Raw genomic sequence first — 10,860 nt, forward strand, 5'->3', positions numbered from 1 at the left:
TTATTGCTTTGATGGTTGATTTAATTTAGTTAAGTATTAACTATTTTCACGCCTAAATTCTTTGAGATACGATTCATCTGGTGCTTGTACCAATGTGACTTTGGAACCTTTCTAACTTGATTTGCATGTAACTCGATAAATTAATGTTCACGTTTACACGGTGCATACTGTGGTATGTCATTTTACGATGCTTATGTGTAGCTCAGAAAAAATGGTCACCGTCATTAACACACAATGCAGGAATGTGAGCAAAGGCTATAACGTGTATAATATTCCCCTTATTGACTGTAAAGGCCATGCCGATCATGTGGATTTGATGCTGAGTAGATGAAATAATCAGGGTAACCATATGTGAAGAGAAGGCAAAATCCAGCAGCCCGTGAGTCGGTAGTTTAAAGTTACTAAAAGTCCCTTCATCTCATTTACTCTCGACAGTGGGCAGACATCTTCACCCTGTCCCCTATGTGGGAGACTAGACTGTTCAGCCTGCAGGTTGAGCTTTGTGGCACAGGCGTGACTGCCTTGAGCCCAGGTCATGTCTCTGTAGCCTTTCTTCGATGGGGGAATCTCCTGTACTGTGGTGCCTGATTAAGAATCGCTTTTGGCTTAACACTGACTCTTGTAACACGCTGGACACCCGCGATCTGCCAGTAAAATCGTCGAGAGACGGAACTGCTCCTCCAGTCAGCACTACCTCTCCTGTCAGGCGTTGGGGAACTGTTGGACGGATATGGGGTTTTGTAACAGTAGGTGTGGTTGTTCCTGATGTGTGCTTATGTGTTCTCAGGCTCAGGTGTTGGTGTGCAGAGCCCTCTCCAACATGCTGCTGTTGCCCTGGCCCAACCTCCCCGAGAGCGAGCAGCAGTGGCACACACGGTCCACCAACCATGCCAACCTCCTGGCCGCCCTCACCCGCCACTACCGCCAGCTGAGGGGCACCGCCAACCTGCAGCAGAGGCGTCTGGGCCTGGAGGACTGTGAGTGCATTTTCTGTCTCTTGCCTCAAGACACAGTTTGTTCAAATAACAGCGCAAGCCAACACCTGGGGAAAAGTAAGCCCTTTTCTGAATGCAGTGAAAGTATTGTGATTCCTGGGTGTATCCCACTGCCTTGACTTGGGTCCCATCTGTCTTTGCAGGTGGCCCCACAGGACAGATATAGGTTGTTTGACCCTAGTCTTCTATTGTCCAATACCTCAACAGGGCAGGGCACATCTGAGTCAGTCCATCTTGCCAACCACACCTGCGTGTGAAAAACATGTTCAGAACTTAAGACACCACAATTCATCATTTCAACATAGTTTATGAATTTTAGTATTTAAAATGCTTTTCTGTTAATGAATTTCGTATACCGTTTGTCTTTGTAACCTGCGACATGTGCTTTTAATGTTAAATCTAGAGAGAGTGAACAATAGACATGGGTACAGCACATCAGAGCTGAGTTAGGTCACAGCTAGAGTAATTCCACAGTGGAAGCGATTCTGAAATTTGAACGGAAATATCCTGAGGCATTATACACGCAATGAATGTCAAAACCGGTAGCTTTTATTATTGTGTTTTAATGTTTCTCAATATAGTACCTAAGTAAAAAAAAAAGACTTAAAGGAGCTGTTTCAAGATGACAATCCAGTTCAAGATTCAGGCCAAGAATTTTATTCCAGAAAACCAGATTATCCCACACACCATCGCATTTCTTAAAGAAAACAAATCCCTGTTTACTCACCCAGAACTGCCTCACAGCAGGTAAAATGCTGGAAAGACAAATAGTTACATTTCAAAGAATTTTTCTGCTTAAAAGGACTCTCATAATGGATCCCAAATAAATAATTCATGGTCTCTGTATTTTTAGCAGTCATGCACCCCTCGCTTCTTCCTGACAAAGCTCTTACAGAGTGCGGTTTCCATAGCACCTTTGTAAAAGTCCTCTATGAGGTCTAACACCTTCTCCAGCCTACACGCTGGCACTACTAAGGAATCAAGACAATAGAATGGCACCACTCTCGGGCAGGGTCTCAGTTGAGTTATTGTTGTGAGAAGCGCAGCAGCCACTTGTGAGCTCACCCCACTCACACATTTAAAGACAAAAGACAGTGGGGCAGATTGGCGTGAAAGCGACAGATGTTTTACCCCGTGCTTTAATTTTTATTACATTGGCGGGGGTTCCAGGTTGCTCACCCAGTAGGGACTCGGAGTACAAATTGAGCTCTGTAGCACCCATGTCGCAGGTTCGAGCCTGGTCACTAGCCGACTGTGACTGGGATTCCCTGTCCAGTGGCACACAGTTGCCGGGGTAGTGCTGCGATTAGTCAGCCTTGATTTGTGCCCGGCAGCCTTGAAGTGACATTGTGGGATGCAGTATCAGCAGATATTGCAGTGGGCTTATGGTTACATCTTACCCATGGGCTAGAGTACAAATGGGTGAAGCACCTTGTTCAGAGTTAGTGTCTAACCCGCGCGTGAAGTGGGAGCCTTCTGGCTCAAGCGTTAAGCAGGTGATGTATTACTGTGCTTGGAGGAGCTCTGCTTTACAAGGGTCTTCCCCTGTCCGTTGCAGTGAAAGCGGTCCTGCAACAAGCACTGCGAGTCCTGAGGGACGTAGTGGACAGCATCTCGGGGGAGTCCACCAAGTCCCGGCAGGTCTGCTACCAGTCGCTACAGGAGTCCGTGCAGGTTTCCCTCGCGCTCTTCCCCGTCTTCATCCACCAGCCAGGTACGGCGCCAGTGTCCTGGGGAGTCACCTGTCGGTAGTTTCTGCACAGATTTCAGTGACATTAAAGACTGTTGATGAAGTGGTTGCATGCTTAAAACTAAAAAAAAAAAAATCACTATGAAATTCGCTAATTACTTAGTTCCTGAGCATCTTCTTAAATAAAGCATTTGAATGTAAGATGCTTGAAAAGGAGAGGAAGACTTCTTGACCCTCTTCGTGTGCTGCTGGTTTTTTATTGATGAAAAAGCCTTTTTATGCTTCTTCTTGAGACCAGTGAATTACTCTAAGCCCAGTTTCATCATAAATGTATCCTGTCTGAAACCCAATTTTTTTTCTTTTTTTTTTTCATCTTAAATGAGAAAGCACTCCAGCTCTCACCACAGACATCAGCCACTGGGATTTAATCTTGCTTCTGAAGCAATAGCTGCCGAAATAATGTTTGCACTGTAGCTTCAATCATCTTTCAAAGAGCAAGTGTTCTTAGCGGCAATGGTGTTTTGCTTTCCAGATGTCACAGACGAGATGCTGAGTTTCTTCCTCACTCTGTTCCAAGGCTTGAGGGTACAAATGGGAGTTCCCTTCACGGAACAAATCATCCAGACCTTCTTAAACATGTTTACCAGGTACTGCTCCTCCAGAAGTTCGAGTGCTGCACATTGTCCCTTCCATCTGCCCGTCTCGGAGCCACGTTTCATTCATTTCATTGCTCTGCGATGCACCACTTCAGGAAGAGTCAGCAGATCTTGTTGGGTGGTTGTGGTGTCTTTACAGTTGGTGCAATATGCTGTCTTTTCCTGTAGTCCCAGTTTCCATCTCTGAGCTAGTGAGGTGAAGGGCTCTGGTGAATTGATTCTGCATACACACAGTCCTGCTGTGTAGAAGTTTGGTCATTTGTACTTCTGATTGGCCTGAAAGGGAGGAATAAGCATCAGTTGAATACTGTCTAGCTGCAAGAGGAAGTGGATTTTATTTCCCAGACTCAAGGGACCACCATTTGTTGCGTTTGCTGGACTCCTAGCAGAGATTAATCGGATCTGGGAGAAACTTTAGAGCTGCACATGCAGTGTGGTTTTCAGCTTGTGTAGCGACATGTCTGTTCACTGTGGTGAGCAGCTCAGTAAGATTGCTCCTCTCTGTGTGGGTGTGCAATGTTCCATGCCTTCATTTCTGTTACTCGTTGTTTGTGAACCTGTGCGTGTGGAAGTGTGCTGAAAACTGTCTACTTAATGTGTTTCAGTGTATTTGTACATGATGGGACAATACAAATAGATGGATGGGATAACTTCCCTTGATGGTATTTTATAAAATGTCTTGTGGCTGTATTGGTGCGATTGTTAGCTTTTTTCATGCATCTGGGTGTTTGTGTCAGAGCGAAATAAAAATAAGCAGAAAAGTTTCAACTTCTGGATACTTACAACAGAAAAAAGGGTGAAGATTTCCTGGCAGTTGAAACATTTATTTGAAGTGTGGAAAATAAAACCAGATTTCGGCGAATTGGTGGTGGTTCACTTTGCTGGTTTTGCTTCCTATGGTACTCGTTAGCGCGGCAGCGTGTGGAAGGGAGGAGGGCATGCTGATCTCTGTGTGTGCGCGCGCGCATACGAGCGCGAGGCGGGCGTGGTGGCCGGGACGCGCTGTGTCTTGACCGTGTCTGTGCCGTCCAGGGAGCAGCTGGCGGAGAGTATCCTCCAGGAGGGCAGTGCCGGCTGCAGGGTGGTGGAGAAGTTCCTGAAAATCCTGCAGGTGGTGGTGCAGGAGCCCGGCCAGGCCTTCAAGCCCTTCCTGCCCAGCATCATCTCGCTCTGTATGGAGCAGGTCTACCCCATCGCATCCGAGGTGAGTGTGGGGGGCAGGAGGGGGCCTCGAGCCTTTCAAGCGCACTCTGCGTTTTCGTTCATTAAGTTCTCGTTTGCATTTAATGATTGAAAACCCGTGGGAACCAAATCCACTTTTACAGACATTTGCGATGTCAGTAATAATATAGAAATGATTTCGAAGCCTTGAGAGAACCGTTTAATGCTAGTTACTTAAACTGAACTTGTTTACGGGCAAAAGTGAAGAGGCAGCGACCCTCTGTACAGCAGTCAAAACCTCTGGCTTGGCGTCTGAAGACGACATGCAGAGGATGACGTGCTGACAAGCTACGAACACAAAAACATATTTTTCCGCTTGCTCAGAAATTTCCCTTTCTTGCCTTTTCTTACTCAACCACTACAATTTCCTTTCAATTCAGTGGTACGTCACTTCACAAAAAAAGATATTGATGTTCCGATTAGCACATTTTTTCAGAGCTGGGGAATATTTTGCACTAAGACCTTTATATGCTAAACTAGAGTTGCCAAGGGCATCATTGAGCACTGGAACTTGGGACACTATGTGCTGGTAGGTGATGCACAAGTTATAGGGGTATTGCTGTATTGAGCAGAGCTAATGGAACATCATGCCTTCTTGGTCAGGAGGGTCTTGCCAGACTTGACCTTGTTTGTGTGTGTTAACAGCGTTCCTCTCCAGACGTGAAGGCAGAGATGTTCGAGCTTCTCTACCAGGTGTTGCACCACAACTGGAGGTACTTCTTCAAGTCGTCTGTGCTGGCCAGTGTTCAGAGGGGTGCGTCTGAGGAGCCCATGGAGAACGAGGCCCAGTTCATCGCTGTCATGCAGGTGAGGAGTTGAGGGGGCCAGTTGCATCAGTCTCCCTTTAGGTTGGCCCTTAACTGTTTCTTAACACGTTAAAATGCTATGTATGACTTAGTTGAGATAAAGCAGGTTCCATATATGCTGAGCTTTAAGAACATCACTAAGAAATTCACAAAGTTATCTGGAAAAAGACCATCTTTTTCTAGCCATTGTACTTGCGTTTTATTGGACAGACATGACGCAAGTAAATACATTATGCTGTTCAGCTTTTGTCATCAACAAGGGCTGGATTGTGAAAGGTTATTAGCATTTGTGGCCACTGTTCAAAGCAGTACAGGCTATAGCTGTGCAATGCATGTTTTGCACTAGTCTACAGATGCTTTCCTTAAGTCAATCGGATTCTGCCCACTCCTCTCACAGACCCAGCACAAGCATGTGCGTGATCGATGGAGCTCTAGTCTGGCTAACAGGGCATCCGTGGCATGGTTGTTATATCCTTATTTTCCAAGAGATCTTTGAATATGAGCATCTTGAGGGAATGCGTAATCCTCTAAGAATGTCGTCACGTCGGGATGAGCCTGCAGCAAGTTAGGCCTCACCATGCAGTCAGGTTCCCATCAGTCATGCAAAGGAGGTATCATGAGACATAGTCTCTTAGATCATGGCCTTGCATTGATGAACTGTATTTGACAGTAACTCTTCCTAAATTAAAACTGCTGTTTGCAGACACTCCGGACAGTGAGCAACTAGTGTGCTGTCTAGCTTAGTCCAGCCTCCAACATGTAGCAGTAAGGCGTTGCTCTCTTGATAATTGAAGCATTGTGGTGGCTTTCTGTTTTTCTTGTTTGAGTTTCAACAGGTTAAATCACCTCGTCACTTGTACCCAGTAAACTCTTTCACTAATGTGGTTGTTCAGTGCTTAAGCAACAAAGTGGGTGGAATGTATCATCATCAGTGATGATTATCAATCAATCAAAATAACTGTAAACATATAATTAGTAATCCAAATCCTTGTACTTCTTCTAAAAGCCAACAATGATAAATTGTAATGTTTAATTGATGCTCAGTACATAACACATAAGCACTGATCCCTGAGGGTGTTTTATATTTAACAATTATATTTCAGAGTTCATGGCACCAGTCTGTAGCCTGTGGAACCTCTCGAGTCTTTCCTTCCCTCATCCCTTGAGATGCCTTTGGAATATAATCCTTGATCTCACTGTTACTCATCCTGTGCAGTAGTAGTTTTTTTAGTAAAAACAAGAGAGTACAGTATATTGTAGAAAATGCCCTGCTGTTCATATTTGGTATTACGCTTCTAAGAATGGAGTATTTATGTGAATGTTTAGATGTGTTAATGATTTTAGAGGTGAAATGCTGCCCTCCAGTGTTACTTTTGAAGTGTAATCATTTTTTTACAGCGGATTAGGAATACAGTTGAAGGCACAGTGCCCGAGAAGATTCGGCACCTTTTTTTATGTCTTTATCATATTAATGTAGAAATCATACTGCAATCTAATCTCAATAGGAGTACAATTACTCTCTGCAGAGTTGCAAAAGTTAACAGTAAAACTTGTGGTGAACTTCATCCCATATCCTAGCCTAGCAGGCCATCATGAGGTCCTCTTCAGCTGCATTAACGGTTTCATCTCCTCACTTCACCTGCCCTGTCCTGTGATTGAATAGAACAGTGCTGTTTTCTCACCCTGACTGATGAATGTGCTCCCTAGGCTTTTGGCCAGTCGTTCCTGCAGCCTGACATTCACATCTTCAAGCAGAACCTCTTGTACCTGGAAGCCCTCAACAGCAAGCACAAGCTGTATCACAAGGTGAGTGGGGAGCGGGGGCCCCAGTTCGCACTGGCTGCATCCTGCAGAACTGCTCTGGGTTTCTTTCCATCATAGCGGAGCACAGCTACAGTGCAGTATAGATATGCCGATTAACTTCAGGAAGCCAGTTCATGCTGTTTACTCTTCAAATTCAATTGACACCAGCAACAACAGCCTAGTCTAGTTTAAAGGAGGTCTCCAGTGCTAATTGTTTGGGAATTCGCAAGTGACTGTCGAGGTCCGTCTGTACAAAGATCATTTTATGCTTGATTTTGTGCATGCTAAAAGCATTTTATCCCAGTATTATATGTACAAGATCCCTCAAATGGTTTTAATTTTTTATTCTAATTTGTAACGACTAAATTTTGGGGAATTTGCAAAAATCAACCTCAGCCAAGATATTCTGGGGAGGTCTCGGTCTTGTTTTTGGACTCGACAATCCCCGCCTATGGGCCGGCAGTGCCAGGAAACGGGCACCTCGATTGAAAGATGTGCGACGCGGTCTGTCTGTCCTGCAGAAGCTGTTCCGCACCTCCATGCTGTTCCACTTCATCAACGTGCTGCTCCAGGTGCTGCTGCACAAGAGCCACGACCTGCTGCAGGACGAGATCGCGCTGGCCGTCTACAACATGGCCTCCGTCGACTTCGACGGCTTCTACTCCGCCTTCCTCCCCCAGTTCCTCCACAGCTGCCAGGGCGTGGACGCCAACCAGCGCGCCGTGCTGGGCCGCAATTTCAAGATGGAGCGGGTAGGTGGAGCGGGCGCTCCGGGAGGGCACAGGAAATTGCAGCGTGGGCACAGTCCTTAATATGAACGGAAGCTCTGACACGTCCGCGTCATTGAGGCTTCACGATGAATCTGTCCAAACCGTTAATAAACGGTTCTGTTATCTTGGGTTTTGATTTTTTTTTTAAACAGTGTGCATTCCCATTGGTTCTTTTTTACGACTGTTGAGTGTATACTTGTCAGCAGGAAGGTGGTGGATTTGTTTTTAGAAAAAGAAAGTGGTTATTACTTTCCTGCTGTTTCCCCCCCCCTAGAATAACTCGAACCCTTCTTTCGTGGCTTAACCTGGTCCACATTGGGGAAAATTCCATCTTGGAAGTGTCCTAGCCTTCGCTGGGGAGGAGCCCGAACAGTGCTTTTCAAGTTAGACGCAAACAGCTTTGTTTCCTCTGGCCCCGCTGACCCACGTCTGTGTCTCCCTCTGCAGGACCTGCCCTCCTTCACGCAGAGCGTGCACAGACTGGTGAACGACCTGCGCTATTACAGGCTGTGCAACGGGAGCCTGCCTCCGGGGACAGTGAAGCTATAGCAGCCCGTGCCACCGCCGGGACACTGTCCAGCCGCCAACCTCCCCCACTGCTCCCACGCTGCCCCTCTCCTGGCCTGCACAGACGGGCAGCCTGCATTTCGGCGCCCGGGGACTGGCTACTTCACGCTGTGGGGTGGGGGTGCACCAGAGAGGGGACAGGGGGGCCCGGCTGGGTCTCTAGCACCTTGATGTCTACAAATTTCTGTGGATTTATCCCGTTTCAGCTTTAGGGCTTTTTGGGGGGAGGGGTGGGGGGTGAGGATGGGGGGGGGGGGGCGTGATTAATTATTGACCTTCACGAACGTCGATGCCAACAATCAACGAGGCCAACAGGAAGCCAGTGAAGCAGGCCGAGCCAGGTCTGTGTCATTCCACTGCTTCGGAGGGAGGGCAGTCTGTTTCAGCACTTTTCTGACTTCTTAGAGGTTGTTTTAAATTTCTTTTTTTTTTTTAACGTTGCCTTCAGTTTCTTCATCTCCAAAGGAGACTCGCAGAAGACTCGGTCGAATCTGCGCTTTGTTTTACGTTCCGATCATTCCATTCTCATTCTGAAGAACTGTGCTTAATTGTGCTCGGTATACAAACTCATTTTTGTAAAAATAAATCCAAATAGGTTGTCTTTTTATTTTGTCATTTTTTTTTTATTTTGCATTTCAGTCGTCGTTAATATTTTTATTATGATTGTCAATTTGGACTGTGGCTGTTTTAAATAGAATGTGTTCCCCTTTTAACCCGCTACGGTTTGTACAGTTCACTTTATTAAAAGTTGAGGACGTTTTGTTTAAATGTGGAAAATGCGAACTGGATTATTGGTGTTTCTTACTTGGGGGGGAAAAACCTGATGGTACTTGGAAAATATTGAGGAAAGGGTGTTCTTCAAAATCCTTGCAAGGGTGTTGAGTCCTGGTCAGGGGTGTTGTCCGTGTCCCTGCCTGAACCGAAGGATTATTGGTGAACCTTTCTTAGGGTTTTTACTGGGAGCTAACCTAAGAACGGCTGAATACTGGTTTCCAGCAGATACATTTGAAAAGGCAGCATAAAATGCAGACAGATTATCACTGGGGCTAGTGTGTAACTTAAATTAGGTTTCCAAACATAATGTTTTTAAAAATGATGGGTATGAATTGTCTTTATATTTTTTCCTAGGTGATTTATTGCAGTGTTGAGAAAAATTCAATTTGAAAGTTGAAACAGTATTCAACAATTTACAGTACAGTACTGAATACAGATTGAAGAGAGGGGCTGGACAGCTATTTGGGTACACAGAAAGATCATACAGGAACATCAAGTGAATAGAGGTGTCTTGATAAAAGGAATCTTGTACCCTACTTAAATATGCTAAGACAATGTGCAGAGCCTTGAGCTTTCACAGTATCAAGGCTACAATATCCAATGAATTTAGAAATCATGAATAATTCATCACTAAGCAAATGCCATTTTCAAAAGTCGTATAACCCGTGTGTTAATTTACAAATTGAACTCCCAGTTCGGGAAAACTGCAGTGGCTTTAAGGCCCACATCTTATGCAACAGAACATGCTGAATTTTATCAGCTCTATTCTATGGACTGGATTATAGCTACACAACAGGAGATATGAATGCACAAGAAAGTAGCACCTATAGAGAGACCGAAATAATATCCTGGCCATGTTCTCAGTTTGATCTTCATGTTTATCAATTTCAGATGTGTGGGAAAGAAGCAACTTGAACAGAAATGGCAAAAGGTGGAAAATTGGACATAGAGTTTTAAGCATGATTTAAAATCGCATTTCATGGGAAAGATGTAGTCAGTCGTGCTTGTTTAGATGTGGTGGACTGATGGACATCTGTCTGTTCTGCCCAGATCCCATGGAGTCAACACTGTCCCACATAGCCTTGACCATTTCTGTAAAAAAGTGACTCCTTCAGTGCTGCTGAACACACTAGTGATCTTCATTCACCTTGCCTTATTTCATGTTGTATTCTCACAGTACTTTAGTGTCATTGCCAGTGTTGCTGCTATTTTGGGGGTGTTTTGTAAGCCAGGCCATCAGTAGTTTGCTATAATTTGTGACTTGGTTCTGAGACAATGTTCATTTTCTTGCCCTAGATTGATATGGTGTTTCAATTGCTTTTTTTATTAGACCAACTAGTAAGATAGGACCTACTGTGTTAATGCTATAAACCGAATGTGCGGTGTTCAATTGTTTGTTTAAAAGCTCATTACATTCAGGAGGGCCATCATGAACTCACTAGTATAAATGGTCTCTAAATGCAGATATGGATAATTTGGGTGCCTTTTGGTGATTGCTCCCAGATGTTTAAATATCCTTAGAACTGCTGGCTTTTGGGCAAAATATACCAAATATAAACAAATTATCAGGGCAGTGGA

General features: G+C 44.9%; 1 protein-coding gene across 1 annotated transcript in view; it reads left to right on the forward strand.

The window, feature by feature from the left end:
* The window catches only part of xpo6 (exportin 6), a 34,956-nt gene extending 25,685 nt beyond the window's left edge, over window positions 1–9,271 (forward strand). Inside the window, exons 17-24 of the mRNA XM_088936838.1 lie at window positions 788–977; window positions 2,554–2,709; window positions 3,218–3,332; window positions 4,374–4,545; window positions 5,208–5,369; window positions 7,076–7,174; window positions 7,693–7,923; window positions 8,389–9,271. Coding sequence (XP_088792964.1) covers window positions 788–977; window positions 2,554–2,709; window positions 3,218–3,332; window positions 4,374–4,545; window positions 5,208–5,369; window positions 7,076–7,174; window positions 7,693–7,923; window positions 8,389–8,490 — 1,227 coding nt within the window. The 3' untranslated portion in view covers window positions 8,491–9,271. The remainder of the gene's footprint in view (window positions 1–787; window positions 978–2,553; window positions 2,710–3,217; window positions 3,333–4,373; window positions 4,546–5,207; window positions 5,370–7,075; window positions 7,175–7,692; window positions 7,924–8,388) is intronic.
* Window positions 9,272–10,860: the final 1,589 nt, after the last annotated feature.

This window comes from Atractosteus spatula, chromosome 18 (genome assembly GCF_055471065.1).
Source record: "Atractosteus spatula isolate fAtrSpa1 chromosome 18, fAtrSpa1.hap1, whole genome shotgun sequence".
Lineage (NCBI taxonomy): Eukaryota > Metazoa > Chordata > Actinopteri > Semionotiformes > Lepisosteidae > Atractosteus > Atractosteus spatula.